The 21,685-nt window shown below is 54.8% G+C and overlaps 1 protein-coding gene across 10 annotated transcripts in view; it reads left to right on the top strand.

Moving 5' to 3' along the window:
* Nucleotides 1-21,685, top strand: part of ARHGAP23 (Rho GTPase activating protein 23) — an 87,476-nt gene that overhangs the window by 42,177 nt on the left and 23,614 nt on the right. For 7 of the 10 annotated variants that reach the window (XM_077971374.1, XM_077971375.1, XM_015119488.3 and 4 more), the window contains 10 exons: nt 1,346-1,501; nt 1,726-1,837; nt 2,049-2,106; nt 4,044-4,187; nt 10,043-10,360; nt 11,911-11,972; nt 12,228-12,358; nt 14,198-14,319; nt 14,699-14,854; nt 18,259-18,337. In XM_077971374.1, the coding sequence (XP_077827500.1) occupies nt 1,346-1,501; nt 1,726-1,837; nt 2,049-2,106; nt 4,044-4,187; nt 10,043-10,360; nt 11,911-11,972; nt 12,228-12,358; nt 14,198-14,319; nt 14,699-14,854; nt 18,259-18,337 (1,338 nt within the window). The remainder of the gene's footprint in view (nt 1-1,345; nt 1,502-1,725; nt 1,838-2,048; nt 2,107-4,043; nt 4,188-10,042; nt 10,361-11,910; nt 11,973-12,227; nt 12,359-14,197; nt 14,320-14,698; nt 14,855-18,258; nt 18,338-21,685) is intronic. The other 3 variants (XM_077971369.1, XM_028836424.2, XM_077971370.1) reach the window with 1 other exon arrangement.

Genomic DNA, 21,685 nt, shown 5'->3' on the forward strand with positions numbered 1-21,685 from the left:
TCCACCCATTCATCCATCTTTCTTTCTTTCGACTCTTCCTTCCATCCTCCCTTTGTATCTTTCCCTCTTTGTCCCTTCCATCCACCCTCCATCCCTCCATCCACTCACCAGATATTTGTGTTAGGCCCTGTGTGTGGCTCCATGCTCTCCTGGACTGGATGGTCCAGCAGAGGGTGGTGGACAGGCAGGAACAATCCATTGGGATGGGCATGTGGTGAGACAGGGAGCTTAAGGAGAAGGGCTCGGAGAAGGGCTGTGGTGAGAATCTTGGAGAAAGGACATTTGGGCTAAGACTTGAAGGATGAGAAAGAGTTCATCAGGGGAAGAATATTCAAGGAGAGGAAATATAATATGCAAAGACCCTTAAGTGAGAGGCAGGACCCCCCTTCTGGGTTGTAAGGATCCTTTCAAGCCCAAGGGTCTCATCAGTCACTGGGGTTGGCTTTTGAAAGCATTGGGAACCCTCTAAGGCTTGCTTTGCCTTCGACTGGATGCAGGAGAGGGAGAGGCAAGAGAGTAGAGCAGCTGGGTGATGCCCAGGTTTCTGGCCAGGCTTGGAGATGGTGCCTCATCCCCGTGTTGGGAGTGAGAGGGGGAGAAAGTTCAGGACTGTTGAATATGAGATGCCCAGGAGGGAGCAGGATAGACGGGGCTAGGGAGAAAGAGCAAGATGCAGGGTAATGGAGAGGGATGGCGGGAAATGGGAGGTGAGCTCACCCTACCAGACAGTGAGAGGGCGGAGGCCTGGGGCAGGGGGAAGACACAGCCCTGGCTCCCCCAGCCAGCCTTCGGTAGAGCAGAGACACAGCCCCTTCTGTGAGTAAGGAAGGCTCTAGGCTGTGGCCAGGAGAGGCAGTCTCTTCTTCCAGAGCACACTCTGTCTGAGGGGGAGATGTAATCTCTCCCCTTGAGGAGCCCCAACTGATGGGGGAGCCCTTACCTTAGGAAGCTCTCAGTCTGATGGGGAAGACACTGCCCCTGCCCTCAGAAGGCTCTTGGTCTGAGAGGGGAGACACAGTTCATTCTTTCTGAGTGCCCTCAGTCTGATGGTGGAGACACTGTTCCTGCCCTCAAGAGGCTCCCAGTCTGATGGGGGAATATTGGCTCTGTCCTCAGGAGCCCGGTCTAAGGAGGGTGGCTCAGCCCCACTCCTGAAGGGAAGGATTCCATGGCCACAGTCTGGACAGTGGGCCAGTCACGCTTGGCAGTGGGCATGTTGCCAGCAGGACCCTTTGAGATGTGTTTGAGCCCGGAGGCGAGTGGCACAGGGGCTGGCAAGGCTGGGGTGGGGCAGGCAGGCTCCACTCTCTGCCGCCTTCACACCTCTCTCCCTTCACGTGCACAGATGAGCCCACCAGCCCCAGCATTGACCTCCAAGCCAAGCATGTCCCTGCCTCTGCTGTGGTCTCCAGTGCCATGAACTCGGCCCCCGTCCTGGGCACCAGCCCATCCTCCCCGACCTTCACCTTCACCCTCGGACGCCATTACTCGCAGGACTGCAGTGAGCACTCCCCACACCCCCAGCCCCACCCTCTCCCCCGCTGCCCAGTCCCAGGGATTTCTGTTGGGCCTGCTGCTTGATGTCTGGCCTCTTCCTCTGGTTTCTGCTCCTCCTGGGGCCCCTTGGGAGAGTCACCTCCTGCCCCTGCCCAGAAGGGAGGGATCTGGGAAGCCCCTGACCTGCTGCCCCACTGACCCTGAGGCCCGACATGGGTGGCTTTGCAGGTAGCATCAAGGCTGGCCGCCGCTCCTCCTACCTGCTGGCCATCACCACGGAGCGCTCCAAGTCCTGCGATGATGGGCTCAACACCTTCCGCGACGAGGGCCGAGTTCTGCGGTGAGGCGCTGTCTGGACATGGGGTGGGGTGGCCACAGCCACCCTGGCCAGCTGCTCTGGGGCAGGGCTCTTGGCCCTGGGGTCCTCTATGCAGGGGACAGTGTGCCTCCCCCACTGGAAGGCCTCTGTGCCTTGGGTTTTGGTGGGTGACGAGATAGTGAGGTCCCAGCTCTGCTGCCCACATCCCTCACCCTTGACCCTCGCTTCCCAGGCGCCTGCCAAACCGCATACCCAGCCTGCGGATGCTCCGGAGCTTCTTCACCGACGGGGTGAGCTGCAAGTGTGTGTGTGCACAGGAGCGAGGGTGCGGGGAGAGAGGGTGTTGGGGAGGTGGGGCCACAGCCTTGGCATGGGGGTTCCTGCTCCAGCTCCTGCCTTCCCCCTCCTCCCTGCACCCCTCACCCTTGTGTCCACCGTGGGACTCGCCCTCTTCTGTGGGCCCTAGCATCCCTGAATGACACCACGCAGCCCCACCCAGGGGCCTCTGTCTGGACTGCCTCTTTCCAGACCCATCCCCCATAGCCACATGACTCACTTCTCCACTGTCTTCACGGCTTTTTAGGTCTTCCCTGAAATTCCAGCCTCCACTGACATTTCACGCCTCCCTTCGCTACTCTATGTTTTCCTCCTCAGCACGCCTCATGTACAATTGGTGTTTCCCTTCCTCCCTGCCTGGCTTCCCAGCTAGAATAGAAGCTCCCCGAGCTTATATTTGGGGCTTCATTTGTTTCCTTCACTACCCTCAGTCAGTATTTGCATCGCGTCTTGTCTTCATGGGACGGGATCAGGGGTGGACACTGGAAAGGTGTGGCCGGAACACAGGGTTGAGATTGGTGGACAGGTGGAGTTCCCAGCCTCAGCACTTGGGGACGTAGGATCAGGCCTGTGATAGCCCCAGCTGTTTGTTTGTTTGTTTTGAGACAGAGTCTCACTCTGTTGCCCAGGCTGGAGTGCAACGGCATGATCTTTGCTCACTGCAACCTCCATCTCCCGGGTTCAAGCTATTCTCCTGCCTCAGCCTCCTGAGCAGCTGGGATTACAGACATGTTGCACCATGCCCGGGTAATTTTTGTATTTTTAGTGGAGACGGGGTTTCTCCATGTTGGCCAGGCTGGTCTCGAACTCCTGACCTCAGGTGATCCACCCACCTCCGCCTCCCAAAGTGCTGGGATTACAGGTGGGAGCCACTGCACCCAGCCTCAAGTGATCATCTCCCAAAATGCTGGGAGTACGGGCATAAGCCATCACACCTGGACGTATTGTTGTTTTTAAAATCATATATATATTTTTTATGCGTGATTTTTTTTTTTTTTAGATGGAATCTCACTCTATTGCCCAGGCTAGAGTGCAGTGGCACTATCTCAGCTCACTGCAACGTCTGCCTTCTGGGTTCAACCGATTCTTGTGCCTCAGCCTCCCAAGTAGCTGGGATTACAGGCATGCTCCACCACACCTGGCTAATTTTTGTGTTTGTAGTAGAGATGGGGTTTTACCATGTTGGCCAGGCTGGTCTTGAACTCCTGACCTCAAGTGATCTGCCCGCCTCAGCCTCCCAAAGTGCTGGGATTATAGGCATAAGCCACCATGCCCGCCGCACCTTTCCCCGGCTGTTTTTTATTATAGATGGACTGGAAAAGCCATCTTGATGTCAAGCCCTCTGTCTCATTGGTTGGTTGAACACCCCGGTGATGTTGGTACCTAGTTTATTTCTTATCACTTCTTCTGCTTACTTAACTCTCGCTTGACTTGCACCCTCTGCGGCTGGAGTCCTGTTGACACTGTCACTTCCTCTGTTTAACTCCTTGTGGACATGACTACCTGCTCCACTCACTCAGCCTTTGTTGATGTTCCCACTTCCCCTGTTTATTTAACTCCTCATTGACATGATCACTTCCTCCATTTCCTTAATTCTTCTAAGTCTATAAAGTTACAGGAGGCTCCGGATTGGCTCCTCTAGTGTGGTGAGGCATGTGGTCTGCTGGTAGGTCATAGCCTTTCCTCCTTTCTGGCTTCTCCTTTATGTATTTCTCATGACCTCAACACAAGTGGTCCAGAGAGGACAAGCAACGCCCATGAGGTCACACAGCACATCGGGGTGTAGCACAGACATATACCAGGCCTGTGCGGCTGCAAGTGGTCCATGGGGTTCCTGAGATGCTGGCATTGTGGGAGCCACCCTAAATTGTCCTCTGTTGTCTCCCTGCAGTCCTTGGATAGCTGGGGCACCTCTGAAGATGCTGACGCTCCTTCTAAGCGACACTCAACCTCTGACCTCTCAGATGCAACCTTCAGTGATATCAGGAGAGAAGGCTGGTTGTATTATAAGCAGATTCTCACCAAAAAGGGGAAGGTAAGATGGGTGGAGGAATGAGGTGGAAGCTGAACCCTCCAGCTTCTCCTAGGCCTACCCTGACAGCCTCTGGAGCCAGAAAGAACCAGTGTAGGTTGTGCCATTAAGGATGGAGGTTAGATGCTAGGAAGAACTTCCTGGCAGGGGGATTTGAAGAACTTATGTAAAAGAAGTTAACAAAAGAAGTGGATTTTGCTGTGGGATGGATCTGATAAAGTCGTACTTGGAATTCTGGCGAAATCATCCCATAGTGGCCCTGGCTTGACAGGCCATCCTGAAGATGGCCACTGGGGCTCATGGAAAACAAGGAGCAAGGCTGGGGTGATTTCCGTAGGAGAGCTAAGGCCCAAGAAGAAGGCGGGCAGGCCAGCAAAGGGCTTAGTGTTCATCCTAAGGGCAACCAAAACTTTTGGGGGCTTTTGCCAAGGGAGTTACAGCTTTAAAATGTCCATTTGGCTCTCTGGGAGTGAGTTAGGGAGGGGCCACGCTGGAGGCAAGAAGACCAGTTAGGAGCCACCATGGAGATCCAGGTGAGAGGCGAAGGGGGCTTCGGGGAGTAGATGGGGAGGGCCTGGGAGGGAGCCAGCAGGACCCTGAGAGGAGAAGGGCAGGGCCACTGGAACCAGGGGGCGCAAACCCTGGCCCAGGCTGCGCTGTGGGCTGGAGAAGTGGGAGGAGGGACCACTGCCTTCCCTCCCGGCGATTAGGATGAACCTGGGTTTGACTCTTGACTGCATCACCCATTGCTCTGAGAGCCTTGGTGAGTCACCTGGCCGTGACTCAGTGTCCTCGTCTGTAAGTGGAGCTAACAGTAATCCCTAGCTCATAAGCCTATTGCTAAGGATTAAATGAGATGATCTAAGTAAAGGGTTTACCCAGTGCCCGGCACTTGGAGCTGCTGTACTTCTGCTTACTGCTATTTGTTTTCCTTTTTTGAGATGAAGTCTCGCTGTGTTGCCCAGGCTGGAGTGCAGTGGCACGATTTCGGCTCACAGCAACCTCTGCATCCCAGGTTCAAGCAATTCTCCAGCTTCAGCCTCCAGCTTCAGGCACTCACCACCAAACCTGGCTATTTTTTTTTTTTTGGTATTTTTTTAGTAGAGACAGAGTTTCACCATGTAGGTCAGGCTGGTCTCGAACTCCTGATCTCAAATGATCTGTCTGTCTTGGCCTCCCAAAGTGCTGGGATTACAGGCATGAGCTACCGTACCTGGCCCACTTACTGCTATTTGAATTTTCTACCCTGCCTTCTGAGGTCTTGGGGGCCCCTGGAAAGAACATAAGCTTTGAAGCAGGCAGACTTTGAGTTCCTGTCCGGCCATATATCAAGCACATGGCTTTGGGCACCCCACTTACCTTCCCTGAGCCCCACTTTCTGATCTGTATGACGGGAACAATATTATCCTACCCCAAGGGCTGCTGTGGATTAAGTGAGGGTGAAGTCCAGGCAGGACTGGCGCTCCTCTGTGGAGAATGACTAAGGCCTCCCTGCTTGGGAGCCTCTGTGGAGGTTCTGGGGAGTTAGTGGTGAGGGAGCCAGGGCAGCCCTGCCCTCCTGGGGCTCCTGTCGCTCCTGTCAAGCAGAGAGAATGCATGTGGCATCATGGTTCCAACTGCTATGACACTGGGGTACAGGGGCGGGTGGGCCTGGGTAGGGAGGTGTCCAGAGACTGAGACACGAAAAGGATGAGAAGCCACAAAACTGGGAGACAATGGAGGGGCCTGACAGGGAAGATGTCTCCTTAGAAGGTCTTGGGGAGAGGTGGGAGAGGTGTGCTGCGAGCCAGGGTGAGAGGTGGAAGACGAGCTGGGGAACTGGGCACCTGCCCAGAGTGTGGGGCCTTGATACCCAGGAAGAGCCTGTCCAGGGTTTTATTGTTTTGTTTTGTTTTGTTTTGTTTTATTTTATTTATTTATTTTTTTTGAGACAGTCTCACTCTGTCGCCCAAGCTGGAGTGCAGTGGCCGGATCTCAGCTCACTGCAAGCCCTGCCTCCCGGGGTTTATGCCATTCTCCTGCCTTAGCCTCCCGAGTAGCTGGGACTACAGGTGCCTGCCACCACGCCTGGCTAGTTTTTTGTATTTTTTTAGTAGAGACAGGGTTTCACCGTGTTAGCCAGAATGGTCTCGATCTCCTGACCTCGTGATCCGCCCGTCTCGGCCTCCCAAAGTGCTGGGATTACAGGCTTGAGCCACCATGCCTGGCCTATTTCATTTTATTTTATCTATTTTTGAGACGGAGTTTCACTGTGTCACCCAGGCTGGAGTGCAGTGGTACGATCTCGGCTCACTGCAACCTCCGTCCCCCGGGTTCAAGCAATTCTCGAGCCTCAGCCTCCTGAGTAGGTAGGACTACAGGTGCCTGCTACCATGCCCGGCTAATTTTTGTAGTTTAGTAGAGACTGGGTTTCACTATGTTGGCCAGGCTGGTCTCGAACTCCTGACCTCAAGTGATCTGCCTGCCTCGGCCTCCCAAAGTGCTGGGATTACAGGCGTGAGCCACCACGCCTGGCTCTGTCTAGGGTTTTAAATGTGGGCTGGGGATGCCTGGAGACTGGGGTTGTGTCTGTGACAGGAGGAGCCAATCCCATTGCTGTTGTCCAGGTGAGTGAGTCTGGGGGCCCTGACCAAGGCGGTGGTGTGGGGCTGGGTGGAGCAGACCCTGTAGGGGAAGGAGGGCCAGGTCTTGCCAGCTGCTGGGAGGTACGAAAGGAGGAGGAGGTAATAAGGTTCCTGGATTCCTGGCTTGGGCTGAGGGAGGGTAGTGGGTGGTGGGACCCTCCCTGGCAATGGCACACTGGAGGAGCAGGTTTGGGGAGAGGAAGCCAAGGGGCTCCACTGGGGCTGTGTGAGTCTGAGGGCCCTGGGACAGACCCCAGTGGAGGTGTCCTGGAGACAAAGGCTCTGAGGGCATGGCACTAGAGGGAGGCCTGGCCTTTGTCTGTCAGCACCGACCAGTTACCTGTGCCTCTGTGCATGAGCTTGAAGGAAAAAGGCAAGAGACCCGGCTAAGCCTTGAGAGAAGTTGGGGGGGGGTGGGGGGGGCGGGGCAGGGGAGGCTGACAGAGACCAAAAAGAGCCAGCAAGTTGGCAGCGACACGTGGTGTGGGAGCCATGAGGCAGGGAGGGACCAGCCATGCGCACTGTGCGAGGAGAGCCACATGCGGGCCAGCCCTTCCAGTCTAACGTGAGCCACAGGAAGGGTCCTTGCGAACTTGGCTGGCTCCCCCTGCCGGGGAGCCTGACCCGTAGCTCCTGGGGGCCCTGAGCCCAGTTCAGGGACAGGAGCTGGCCCCTTACTGCTCACTGGCCAGTTCTAGAGGACCATGCCTCCACTCCCTTGCTGGCCAAAACCCGATGTCGCTCGCTCCCTTGGTGCTGTGGCTTGGACATTGGAGGAGAGTCTTCAAGTCAGCCTCAGGCCCTTCGTCCACCCAGGCCGTGGGCACCCTCTCCGTGCTCCCTTCCCGCCCCAGCCTCTTTCAGAGACATGGACTGTCAGACAGAGGAGGGAAAGGGACAGTGACTTGTCCCCGCAGCCTCGGCCCCAGCATGGGAGCTGCATGCAGCCTTGGTGACCAACTACCTTACTTATTTACCAACTGGAGACACTGAGGCCTGGGAGCGCGGTTGACTTGTCCCAGGTCATCCCGCTGGTTTAGCCTCAAAGAGGTACCCTTGTCACCACCTCACTGTCACATTAACTTTCTCCCTGGAGGGCTCTGCTCTCTCCTACTCTGAACGTCCCTGTCCCCGTCCAGCAGTTCTGTGATGAGCAGGGCTCACAGCTCAGGATCCACACGATGGTGGAGGCCAGATGTGGGCTATGCCCATCTGCCAGCCATGGGGTCTTCTTGCCTGGTTTGTTCGGAGGGCCAAGGCCTGTGCTGGATGTGGAGCCACCAGCCAGTGGAGAGGAGCTCTGGGTCTGATGGGAGATGGATCTCCTGCCCTCAGGGTGCTCCAAGGATCATTAATTCATTTATTCAGCAAATATTGATGAGCCCTTGCATGCAACTGTAGGCCCTGGGATATGGAAATGAGAGGACGGACAAGCTCCCTGTCCCCAGGATAGTCTGAGGCTGCAGTAAGCTCTTGGAAAGGATCAAGCTGATCAGAAGGGGGAGCTGCATTGAGGGAAAAATATGGTCAGAGAAGGCCTCGCTGAGGAGGTGATGTTGGTGATGCTGGAGCTCAGATCTGAAGGGGAAGAAGGAAGCAGTCACATATAGAAGTGAGGGAGGGGGGCTTAGGCAGAAGGAACAGCAAGCAGAGAGGCCCTGAGAAAGGAAAGGCTTGGCTCGCTCACCTGCAAGGGCCCCCTGGCTTGACATAGTGAGAAAGGTGTGAAGATGAATTTGAGGAGAGGCAGGGACAGACCACAGGAGACCTTAGATTTGATTCTGAGGGCAATGGGATCTCTTGAGAGGATCCTGAGCAGCGGAGAGATGTGATCTCCTTTTCATTCCAACATGATCGCTGCAGCTGCTGCTGGAGAATTATTGCAGGAGCAAGAGTGGAGACCGGGAAGGTCTGTGTGTCCTCCAGGCAAGAGGCGTTGATGGTGTGGACCGGGTGGTGGCAGGAAAGACAGAGACAGGATGTTTTGGAGGCAGAACAGTTGTGACTTCCTGATGGATGGGATGTCAAGGGCGAGGAAAAGGGAGGAGTCAAGAGTAGCTCCCAGGTTTCTGGGCAACTGGGGGGATTGACTGGGCTGGAAAAGATGGGGGTAGAGGGTGGAGAAGAGGTTTGATGGTAAGAAATCACATGGCCTGGCAAGTATTGTGCAAAGTGCCCATGGGATCCGCAAATGAAGACACTGAGCAGGGTGGGGGTCCCAGGCTGTGGCTGGGGGAGATGCTGGGCTCGGGAGTAGTCATCAGCAGATGGACCTGGTTTAAAGGCACGGCACAGATGACATCCTTGAGGGCGGTGTGCAGGGAGAGGAGAGGAGAGTCAGGACAAAGTTCTGGAGCTCCGCCTTCTTTGGGGCGGGGTCTGTTACCCTCAGCTCTGCTGACATTTTGGGCCAGATAATTCCTTGTTGGGGGAGGCTGTCCTGTGTATTGTGCAATGTTTAGCAGCGTCCCTCAGATGCCATAGCACACCCTGCAGCTTCCTCCACACAAATGTCCCCTGGGGACGAGTCTCCTGGCTGTTTAACTACAGGTGTAGAGGGTGGGGGAGGGGAAGTAGAAAAGACTAGGAAGGAGCCAGTGGGATTAGGAAGAAAGCCGGGAACGTGGGGTCTCAGGTGCTGAGACAGGATCTGGAGAGGGATGGAGGGGCTGGCTGTGTCAGATGCTGCTGAGGGGTTAAGACAAGTGGGGGAGAAGCAGCCACTGGCTTTGGCCACATGGCGGTTCAGGATGTCCCTGAGAGGAGCTTCTGGGCAAGTGAACTCTTGGGTGGGCGGCAGAAAAGTGGGGAGAACAACCGTCTGAGAATGCGGACAGCTTCTGAGCAGCTTTGCTGGGGTGGGGGGCAGCGTGGGGAGGGGCATGGGCTGGGAATGGCTTCCCGAGGATTTTAGGTATGGAGGGCCATGCTGGGTGTCTGAGCATTGCCACCACCCGGTGAGTGTTGATGCTGGTGTTTAGAGGGGGAAAGGGTTGGGGTCTGCTGGGGAGCTTGCAGGTGATGGGTAGGGATGTCCAGGCAGGTGAGGGGCTGAGAAAGCATTGGTGGGCTGTGGGCAGGAGGCTGCCCAGGTCCAGCCGGGTGGCGTAGGGGGCTCCTGGTAGGCAGTGTGGGGTCCATCCGCCGGCTGCCCTCTGTCTGCTACTCTGAGAGCGGTGGGCAGGACTGGCCTCTCACCACTCCTGTCTCCCCCAACCCCGTGTCTCCCTGCAGAAAGCGGGCAGCGGCCTGCGCCAGTGGAAGCGGGTGTACGCCGCGCTGCGGGCGCGCTCGCTCTCGCTGAGCAAGGAGCGGCGGGAGCCCGGGCCGGCGGCGGCGGGGGCTGCGGCGGCCGGCGCAGGTGAGGACGAGGCGGCGCCCGTCTGCATCGGCTCCTGCCTCGTGGACATCTCCTACAGCGAGACCAAGAGGAGGCACGTGTTCCGGCTGACCACCGCTGACTTCTGTGAATATCTCTTTCAGGCTGAGGACCGGGATGACATGCTGGGCTGGATCAGAGCGATCCGGGAGAACAGCAGGGCCGAGGGCGAGGTGAGGGCCCGGCCAGCCCGGCAGCCACAGAGGGCGGGTGGAGTGGCCTCTCACCTGCTGTGGAACTGGGATGCCCGCTCTGAGCCTCACTTCCCTCTGCTAGAACGGGGGTCTGACAGGAGTGCACCTCGCAATTGTGTCCCCCTAGGTTTCGGGGTGAGGAGGGTGCACGGGCAGGGCTCACGGAGGACCTGGTGTCCTCGGGTGCGGGGACTGGCAGTCACCATCCTGACCGACCCTAATGATGACAGGGATTATTATGACTGTGTTAGGATGGCCTTGAACAGGCTCTGGCGTGGAGTGGTCAGCTCCAGGCCAGTCTCAGCTTTTCTCAGGAGGCGAGGAAGGCGGGGGCCTCCTATGGAGTGTGTTAGGGCATGAGTATCCCGGCACCAGAACTGCACTGGGCTGGCCTATCTGCTGGCTTATCTGCAGGGGAATGAGCACATTGACCTTGTGAGGAGGCCGGGAGGCTTGGCCTTTGGCCACAGGTGGGCAGGGGTGGAGCCAATGGCCTCGGCAGGGATTTTGGGAGATTTTTTTTTTTTTTTTTTTTCCGAGACGGAGTCTCGCTCTGTCGCCCAGGCTGTGCAATGGCGTGATCTCGGCTCACTGCAACCTCTGCCTCCCAGGTTCAAATGATTCTCCTGCCTCAGCCTCTCGAGTAGCTGGGACTACAGGCACGTGCCACCATGCCCAGCTAATTTTTTTTAATAGAGACGGGGTTTCACTGTGTTAGTCAAGATGGTCTTGATCTCCTGACCTCATGATCCTCCCGCCTCAGCCTCCCAAAGTGCTGGGATTACAGGCATGAGCCACTGCGCCAGCCGAAGAATTTTTTTTTAATGGCGCCCCTTGCGGTCAGCCATAGCTGCACTCCAGGGGCCTGAGTAGGGATTCCTCCCTGTTTACTTATTTGGCCAGGAACCTGCACAGAAGTGCCTTGAGACACCCACACAAAGTCATGTGGCTGTCCCGGGCCTGGTATCTCTGCCAAGAGGGCAGTGGGCCTGGGCCTGCTCTGGCTGTGGGAGGGGGCGGTAGTGCATGGCCTCTTGCTGAGGACACATCCACCACGCTCTGCTCTCCCGGGAACAGCTTTCCCCACTGCAGGGAGGAAGGCACCTGGAATTTGGGCCTCTTCCTCTGGGGGCCTGGCTTGACTGTCCCCAACAAGGCGTGGTCAGGGTGGTCCCAAGTCACCATCACCATGGCAGTAGCAGCCCCTCCTGGGGGACCTCCTCCATGCCTGCTCAGCGTCTGCCAGGATGGTGGCGAGTGCTGCATGATTCTGCACCCGGCCCCGAGCCTTCCCTGTTAGCCCCCCATGTTTATTACCAAGGAGACTGAGGCTCAGAGAGGCTAAGAGGCTTCCCCAAGGCCTCAGCTGGTGAGAGGGTGCTGGGGAGTCCGGGCCTGGTCTTTCTCACTCCAGGGTCTGGGCTGTCCACCTGGCAGGTGGACGAGAGGGGAAGCAGGGCCAGGGATGAGCCCTGGGGTGGGCTGGCTGTGGGCACTGACGCGGTCCACTCTCTCCTCTCCTGCTTCAGGACCCCGGCTGTGCCAACCAAGCTCTGATCAGCAAGAAGCTTAATGATTACCGCAAAGTGAGGTGAGGCCCAGCCCTCGTGGAGCAGTCCCCTCCGTGGGGGTGGTAGGTGGCTGAAGGCAAAGGATGTCTTCCTGGCCCACCTCCAGGGCTGCCCTCTACTGGGGGAAGGGGGATCCAGGGTCTCCAGGCTGCAGTTAGGCATGGAGGCATTGCCTTAGGGTGGAAGGGAGGTCCTGAGGGGCGGGAGGCCAGGGTGGGTGGCCTGCTTGGCCACCCCAAATGAAGACCTCTCCTCTCCCCCTTTTTCCTGCACAGCCATAGCTCTGGGCCCAAAGCTGATTCCTCCCCCAAAGGCTCTCGTGGCCTGGGGGGCCTCAAGTCTGAGTTCCTCAAGCAGAGTGCGGCACGTGGCCTCAAGACTCAGGACCTGCCCGCAGGGAGCAAGGGTAGGAAGGTGGTCACTGAGACAGGGTGGTGTGTGGGGGCAGGGAGCATGGGGAGGGGAGGGCATGTGTGTGTGTTGGGCTGTGTCTACTTGTGTGTGCCTGAGTGTGTGCCAGGGTTACCCGCTATGTCTGTCTGGGTGTGCATGCCTGTGAGGGTCTGGGGGCTCTCAGGGTCTCGGGGTGGAAGGGCCTGGAGCCTGATTCCCCTCCCTGACATCCCTGCTGGGTGGTCCTCTAATCTCTGCTGGTGTCTCTTCAGGGATGAGAGGCCTACCCTTTCCAAGAGCAACCTTTCCCATATTCACTCACCTTTGACTGTTAGAAAGTTCTTACCTGGCTGGCCACGGTGGCTCACACCTGTAATCCCAGCACTTTGGGAGGCCAAGGCAGGTGGATCACCTGAGGTCAGGAGTTCAAGACCAGCCTGGCCAACATGGCAAAACCCCAACTCTACTAAAAATACAAAAAAATATCCGAGCGTGGTGGTGGGCACTTGTAATCCCAGCTACTTGGGAGGCCGAGACATGAGAAACACTTGAGCCTGGGAGGTGGAGGTTGCGGTGAGCCGAGATCACACTACTGCACTCCAGCCTGGGTGACAGAGTGAGACCCTGTCTCAAAAAAAAAAAAAAAAAAGAAGAAAGTTGTTCCCTTGGGCCAGCAGGTATGGTGGCTGACACCTATAATCCCAGCATTTTGGGAGGCTGAGGCTGGAGGATTGCTTGAGGCCAGGAGTTTGAGACCAGCCTGGGCAACATAGCAAAACCCTATCCCTAGAAAATATTTTATTTTTATTTTATTTATTTATTTAGAGATAGAGTGTCTTTCTGTCACTCAGGCTGGAGTGCAGTGGTATGATCTCAGCTCATTGCAACCTCCACCTCTTGGGTTCAAGCGATTCTTGTGCCTCAGCCCCCCTAGTAGCTGGGATTACAGGCATGCACCACCATGCCTGGCTAATTTTTGTATTTTTAGTAGAAACAGGGTTTTGCCATGTTGGCCAGGCTGGTCTTGAACTCCTGGCCTCATGTGATCCACCTGCCTCAGCCTCCCAAAGTGCTGGGATTAACAAGCATAAGCCACTGTGCCCAGCCAAAAAAAAATTTTTTTAATTAGCCAGGTATGGTGGTATGAGCTTATAGTCCCAGCCACTCAGGAGGCTGAGGAGGGAAGATTGCTTGAGCCCAGGAATTTGAGGCTGCAGTGAGCTATGATCATACCACTGCACTACACCCTGTCTCTAAAGAAATAAAGTTCTGGCCGGGCGCGGTGGCTCAAGCCTGTAATCCCAGCACTTTGGGAGGCCGAGATGGGCGGATCACGAGGTCAGGAGATCGAGACCATCCTGGCTAACACGGTGAAACCCCGTCTCTACTAAGAAATACAAAAAATAGCCGGGTGAGGTGGCAGCACCTGTAGTCCCAGCTACTCGGGAGGCTGAGGCCGGAGAATGGCGTGAACCCGGGAGGCAGAGCTTGCAGTGAGCTGAGATCCGGCCACTGCACTCCAGCCTGGGCTACAGAGCGAGACTCCGTCTCAAAAAAAAAAAAAAAAAAAAAAAAAAAAAAAAAGAAATAAAGTTCTACTGCTTCCACCTTACAGTTTTGGCCCATGAGGCCACACGGAAGTCCTTGCCTTGCTCTGGGCCTCTCCTTTGGGGTAAGCATCCTCCGTTTCAGGCCTTCTCTCTTGCCATACAGTGTCCCATTAGCCCTGGACATCTGGTTGCTTCTCTGAGGGAGTCCCCATACGTCCAAATGTGTGAATGTGGCAGTGAATGTGTATGACCCTCCTGGGCACCCTGGCTCACTCTGGCTCTCTCTGTCTCCCCCACTTCAGATGACAGTGCTGCAGCCCCCAAAACCCCCTGGGGCATCAACATCATAAAAAAAAATAAGAAGGCTGCGCCAAGGGCGTTTGGGGTCAGGCTGGAGGAGTGCCAGCCAGCCACGGAGAACCAGGTGGGTCTCTGCCACACACCAGGGCAGGCCCGGCAGGGGGAGACCGAGGCACAGAGGGTCACAGCAGAAAGGGACATGGAACCAGCTCTCCACCTCATTGTACAAACACAGCTGGGAAAACAGCCTAGAGACGGGAAGGCCCCCGCCTGCCCCGGGCCTCCTAGGGAGGGAGCAGCAGGGCTGAGGCTGAGCCCGGCTCCTTCTCAGACCATGGCGAGGCTTTGGTGTCATTTCTCATTCCCAGACTGGAGGCAGCAAGGGCCTTTTGTTCCCCCCAAGGGTTCCTGGCAGCAGCTCTGGCCCTTGCACTGTCCCCATCTTGGCCTCCCCAGCTCCTCTGGCCCCTGTCCCACCTAACACCCCTCTGCTGTGTCCCCAGCGCGTCCCCTTAATCGTGGCTGCATGCTGTCGCATTGTGGAGGCACGAGGGCTGGAGTCCACAGGCATTTACCGAGTACCCGGCAACAATGCAGTGGTGTCCAGCCTGCAGGAGCAACTCAACCGAGGGCCTGGTGACATCAACCTGCAGGATGAGGTGGGTGAAGCTGGGGGGTCTGTGGAAGGGGGGCCGAGATGGTGTGTGGGTGGTGCTCCACTTGGAGAGTTCTGTGGTCTATTGTGTTGCATGCATTGTGCCCTGTGACATGCCTGGCATTGGTCCAGAACACCAAGATGGGCAAGATGGGACCTGCCCCTGCTGGCCAGCCCAGGGATGGGCATCACCCCAGGCTGAAGCTGAACAAGTAAATGCAGTCATGGCCTGGGGAGCTCTGAGGCAGAGGCTCACAGACAGCAGTTTTGTCTGGGTGTTTAGGATGAGTAGAGTTAAACAAAAGCGGGTGAAAGCCAGGTAAGGGCATCAGGCAGCAGAACGGCTTGCGCAGTGGTGTAGGTGCAGAAAGTTTGCCAGGAGTCAACCAGCTTTCTCTGTAGGGGGCAGAGAGTATACATTTTCTGCTGTAGTTTGCTCTGTTGCCTTTCCCCCTTCTCTTCCTCCTCCTCCTCTTCCTAATACTTTAACAATGTAAAAACCATATGTAGCTCAAGGGCCATCCAAAAGCAGGCTCTGGCTGGATATTGCCTACAGACCATGGTTTACAAAGTGCCGGCTTAGAAAAAGGGGAATCTATGATGTTTTCTAGAATGGCCAGCAATTTGGGTGGCTGCAACATGGAAAGAGAAGTGGCTGATCAGGCGAGATGAGACCAGCCTGTGAAGGGATCTGCACTCACACTTAAGTGTTTCCAGCAGGGCCGGCGATTCTCAAATAGTGTTCCCCAGAGTCCTAGGGTTCCCCAGAGGGGCCTTGGGAGGCCAGGGGCAGGTCAGGACCCCCTATCCTTGCTAGAGCAACCCTGCCTTGCCCTATCTGTTGTACTGGGTTTTCATGTACAATTTTATTTGCCCAAAGGGGCTCTGGTAAAAAAGATATTTTGGAAAACCATGCATGTGAGCAGCGATGTCCCATGAGTCACACACGTGAAGGCTCATGGAATCCACGAGTCTTCCTGTCCTTGGAGAATGAGGAGCTGAGACAAGTGTATGTGAAATTGCAGACAAGAGAAAAAGATGATCTCTCATCAGGGACCACACTGTGATGAGGAAGGAGAGGGTGCTCAGGCTGGAGCAGGTGGTGGCTTGAGAGTTTGAGTGTTGGAGGAAGGAATAGGAGGGGGCAGGTGGACAGGAAGGCTGTTGGGTGTGAGACTATGGCATTTTCCAAAACCCCAGTGAGGGCCGGGGAGGGTTTGAGGGTTAGGACAGAGAGTGGATCTACCTCCTGGGCTTGGAGGTGGGGAGGGTGAGGCCCCGGGGGGAGAGAGAGGGCATTTGATGGCTTCACTGAAGGCTTCGACCTTGATCTGATGGACAGTAGGGAGCTTTTGATGGTTCTTAAGCTGGGGAGGCATCATGAGAGCAAAGTTCAAGAAAGAGTAATGCTGCTGCTCATGCCCGATGGATACAAATGGAGAGGGCAGGGGCCTGGGGAGAAGTCACTGATCTATGGAAGCGCTAAGGGTCAGGAGGACTTGGTGGTCCTGGGGGAAGGGGTTGGGAGCAACCCTAAGAGTTGGCTGCAAGAGAGGGAGGAAGGAGGGGCGAGGAAGAGCCGCATATTTGAGCTGGGGCTGGTGGTATCTTCCCCTGGCAGAAACCAGAGAATAGGGCAGCGTGAGGAGAGGCGGAAGGGAGGGGCCGTCTCAGGGAGTGGCTCCATTGGATTTGGGGTGTGGAAAGTCCCCTGCATGGGGTGAGGACATAAACAGGTACTAGGCTGAGCATGGACTAGAGAGTGGCATGGGTCCTGCTGCAGCTGGGGTATGGGATAACCAAGGGTGGGCAGCAGAACAGCAGGGGCCACGCTGAGTGGGGCAGAAGGAGAGGGCCGCCTGTGAGGCTGGGGTGAGGGCAGACACTTCACTCTGGAGGAGCCAAGAAGCACTGGCCAGGGCCTTGGGTTTGGCAGCTGGGAGATGAGAGGAGCCCACACCTGAGGGCCAGGAGGTAACGGAGTCGGGTGGGCAGGAGCCGCACTGGGTGTGTGTGGGTGTGTGGGCAGCTTGGCCTCAGCCAGGGACGAGGAGGCCATGCTGGCAGGCAGCTGGTCCAAGCCAGGGCCAGATGGGGGCGTGCCAGGTGTGCTGGGTGTGTTGTTTTGTCTTGGGTATCATTGCATCATTTGTTGTGGGTGGTGCTGGGAGTAAGTGTAGCGGGGGACGAATCTAACCCCTGGTGAGCCTGCAGGAAGTGTATTTTTTATGGGATTGTCTGGCGTTAAGCTAAGGATCCATTGTATTGAGTGTGTGTACTGCTGTGTTGTGTCTCTTTGTTGGGGGTATTAGGTCGCTTTCTGGGCCTGAGTTATTCTGAGCCGTTCCCAGTGAGGCGGCTGTGCCTGACTTGGTTGCATTGTGGGGTGATGGTGCCCCCTGGTGGACAGAAGGGACAACGACCCGGCCGTTCGTTCTTGCACTCAACAACCATTTATTTTGGAGTAGGGTTTCTCAACCTCAGTGGACATTTTGGGAAGAACAATTATTTGTTGTGTGGGGTTTCCCTGTGCATTGGAGGAAATTTGGCATCATCCCTGGCCTCTATCTACTAGACACAAGTGGCACCTCCCAGTTGGGAAAATCAAAATGGCTCCAGACATTGTCAAATGTCCTCTGGGGGTGGAGTGGGAGTTTTGGGGACAAAATTGCCTCCTTCTGTTAGAACTACTGATTTAGGGCCATGTAAGTACCAGGTTAACTGTCCTAGCTAGGTGATAGGAGCACAGTGGGAAATGAGACAGATGGGATCCTGGCTCCTCCTGGAGCTTACAGTCCTGCCGGGGAGACAGACATGGACACGGAAACAAAAGCAGAAAATAATGACAAACTGGGTTAAGTGCCACGAAGGAAACAAAGTCAGGGCTGGGGTGCAGGTAACAGGGCAGTGGTGAAGGTGGCTGCTTTAGCTATGAGGGTCAGAGAAGGCCTTTCTGAAGAGCGACTTTTAGGCGTGGATGAGGAGCCAGTCATGTGGAGGCAGGGAGGAAAGTTCTGGTTGAGAGAACCAGCACATGCAGAGGGCCCAAGACAGGAAGGAGCCGGCATGAATGACTGCTGTGTCACACATGCTTAAACGGTGCCCAGTGGAGGCGGCAACTGCCACTCACTGTGTCCCCACAGTGCCTGGGACTTTCTGTGGATGGGGAGGTGATGGAGCCCACAGGCTGGCAGGAGCAAGGAGGGGCTGGGGCCAAGTGTGAGTGTGGGCACAGGACCTCACTGGGGTCTCAGTTCTGCTTCCACTACCCTGATGAGTAGAAAGCTTGGTCTAAGTGGGTCCCAGGGAGGGCCTGGTGGGCTTGATTGGGCTCTGGGGTGAATGATCATGAAGGCATGGGCATCGGGCTGGGCCTGCCTGTGGCCTGACATCTGACCCCTCCCCCAGCGCTGGCAAGACCTCAATGTGATCAGCAGCCTGCTCAAGTCCTTCTTCCGAAAGCTGCCCGAGCCTCTTTTCACTGATGGTGAGTAGGAGGTGAAAGTGGGGGTGGGGAGGGGACATCAGTCTGTGCCGCACCCTGACCCCTACTTTTAGATTTGGTTTGTTGGTTTTACTCTTTTTTTGGAGACAGTGTTGCTGTGTTGCCCAGGCTGCAGTGCAGTGGCGCAGTCTCCGCTCATTGCAGCCTCAAGTTACTGGGCTCAAGCGATGCTCCCACCTCAGCCTCCTGAGTAGCTGGGACAACAGGTGAACACCACCACACCCAGCTAATTTAAAAGTTTTTTTTTTTTTTTTTTAAGAGATGGGGGTGTTTCTCACTATGTTGCTCAGACTGGGCTTGAACTCCTAGGCCTGGGCTCAAGCAATCCTCCTGCCTGCACCAGCCTCCCAAAATGCAGGGATTATAGGCATGAGCCACCACACTGGCTTTTTTTAAAAAGAAAAAAAAAAAAACAAAAAACACTAAAGCATGTAAAAAAAAAAAAACATAGATTGTACAGATGTGAATAAAGAAAACAGCACAGGACGCTGTGAATCTCCTGCTCCCTTTCACGGGAGGTTGTGGCTAACACTTTCTGAGCATTAGTGTGTGCCAAGCACAACTCCCTACAGCAACTCCATGAGGAAGGTGCTATTGTCTTCCTTCTACAGATGAGGAAACCGAGGCTCAGAGAGGTTTAATGCCTTGCCCAAGGTCACACAGGTTATAAATGGCAGAGCCAGGATTCCACTGCAGGCATCGGGCTCCAGAGCTAAGCTTTGGCCGTTTGCTGAGCTGCTTATTCACAGTCTGTTGTGTTTCTCTCCTGGCCCTCTTCTTGTATGCGTGGCGGAGATACACACATGCATGCGTGGAGTTTGGAGTTGGGTGGGTTCAGGGGTGTGCTGGCAAATGTTTAACATCTATCTCTGGGGGAAAAAAACCCTAATGCCTAGCGTTTTCCAGCTTCCATGGTGCAAATACCCCTACCATGGTTTATTTTGAGCCACCAACGTGATGTCACCAACATGGAATTGGGAAGGGAGTCACACGGTCGCTCTCAGGAGCCAGTGTGAGCGGGCTCCAGCACACCACTGGTTGAGTTGTTTTTAACAAAAGCGAGTTGTAATTCTGAGATTCATTCGTGTTAGTGCAGAGCGCTCTGCCTCATTCTTGTTTTAAATCAGTCACATAGAATTTCATGGCTTGAATAGACTACAATTTCTTTAAGTACTCCTCTATTGATGGATATTTAGGTTATCTTCCAATGTTTGCTATTACACAACCTGTTGCAATGGCTTTCCTTGAATAAGTCTTTGCACGCCTGGATCTGTGCTCTCCAAGGAGATTCTTAGATGTATAATTGCTCGATCAAAGTCCTGGTGAATCTTTCTGAGAGCTAACATCAATTGCATTCTGAGAAAGAGGCCCTGGTTTAGACTCCCACTAACAATGTAGGAGTCTGTCTCTCCACATCCCTATTAGCATTGGATATTATAACTATTATTGTTATTTAAAGGCCAGGCACGGTGGCTTACCTCTGTAATCCCAGCACTTTGGAAGACTGAGGTGGGTAGATCACCTGAGGTCAGGAGTTCAAGACCAGCCTGACTGTGTTGAAACCCCGTCTCTACTAAAAATACAAAAATTAGCTGGGTGTGGTGTTGGGCACCTGTAGTCCCAGCTACTAGGGAGGCTGAGACAGGAGAATTGCTTGAACCTGGGAGGCAGAGGTTGCAGTGAGCCAAGATTATACCACTCCACTTCAGCCTAGGTGACAGAGCAAGACTCCATCTCAAAATAAATAAATAAATAAAATAAAGTAAAAATAAAAATACTATTGTTTGACACAGGATCTCGCTCTGTTGCCCAGACTGGAATGCAGTGGCGCAATCATGGCTAACTGCAGCCTCAACCTCCTGGGGTCAAGTGATCCTCCCATCTCAGCCTCCTGAGTAGCTGGGACTGCAGGTTTGCACCACCACACTCAGCTAATTAAAAAAACTTTTTTTTTGGTAGAGGCAGGGTCTCACTACGTTGCTCAGGCTGGTCTTCAGCTCCTGGTCTAAAGTGATCCTCCCGCCTCGGCCTCCCAAAGTGCTGGGATTATAGGCATGAGCCACCTCACCCAGACAGCTTTGAATATTTTTTTTTTTTTTTTTTTGAGACGGAGTCTTGCTCTGTCACCCAGGCTGGAGTGCTGTGGCCGGATCTCAGCTCACTGCAAGCTCCGCCTCCCGGGTTCCCGCCATTCTCCTGCCTCAGCCTCCCGAGTAGCTAGGACTACAGGCGCCCGCCACCTCGCCCGGCTAGTTTTTTGTATTTTTTAGTAGAGACGGGGTTTCACCGTGTTAGCCAGGATGGTCTCGATCTCCTGACCTTGTGATCCGCCCGTCTCGGCCTCCCAAAGTGCTGGGATTACAGGCTTGAGCCACCGCGCCCGGCAGCTTTGAATATTACTAATATTTTAAACTTTTGCTAATCAGATAAGGGAAATGGTATCTCATTATTGTTTTTATTTTCATTGCCTTCATTACTAGGGAGATTAAATCTTTTTTCATTACTATACTGGCTGTTTCTATTTTCTCTGCAATCGCTTGATCAGACCGTGTGCCCATTTTTCTGTTGGGTTATCTTTTTCTCATGTTGATTGTGGGAGACAAGCTCTTTGTGTATTACACATATTAACCCTTTGTTAGTTTTTGCAAATATTTGCTTTGGCCTGCCATTTGCCTTTTCACTTTGCAGTATGGAAACTGAAAACACATTTTTCTTTTCTTTTTGAGACGGAGTTTCACTCTTGTCACCTGGGCTGGATGCAATGGTGCGATCTCAGCTCACTGCAACCTCTGCCTCCTGGGTTCAAGCGATTCTTCTGCCTCAGTCTCCCAAATAGCTGGGATTACAGGTGCCCACCATCACGCCCAGCTAATTTTTGTATTTTTAGTAGAAACGGGGTTTCACCATGTTGGCCAGGCTGGTCTCGAACTCCTGACCTCAGGTGATCTACCCTCCTTGACCTCCCAAAGTGCTGGGATTATAGGCGTGAGCCACCACGCCCTGCCTAACAATTTTTAATTTTATTTTTATTTAATTTTATTTATTTTTTGAGATCTTACTCTGTCACCCAGGCTGGAGTGCAGTAGTGCGATCTCGGCTCACTGCAACCTCTGCCTCCCGGGTTCAAGCCATTCTCCTGTCTCAGCCTCCCTAGTAGACAGACGCCTACCACTACACCCAGCTAATTTTTATATTTTTAGTAAAGATGGGGTTTTGCCACATTGGCCAGGCTGGTCTTTAATCCCTGACCTCAAGTGATCAGCTGATGCGCCTCGGCCTTCCAAAGTGCTGGGATTACAGACATGAGCCACTGTGCCTGGCTGAAAACAA

The sequence above is a fragment of the Macaca mulatta genome, chromosome 16 (genome assembly GCF_049350105.2).
Source record: "Macaca mulatta isolate MMU2019108-1 chromosome 16, T2T-MMU8v2.0, whole genome shotgun sequence".
Classification (NCBI taxonomy): domain Eukaryota; kingdom Metazoa; phylum Chordata; class Mammalia; order Primates; family Cercopithecidae; genus Macaca; species Macaca mulatta.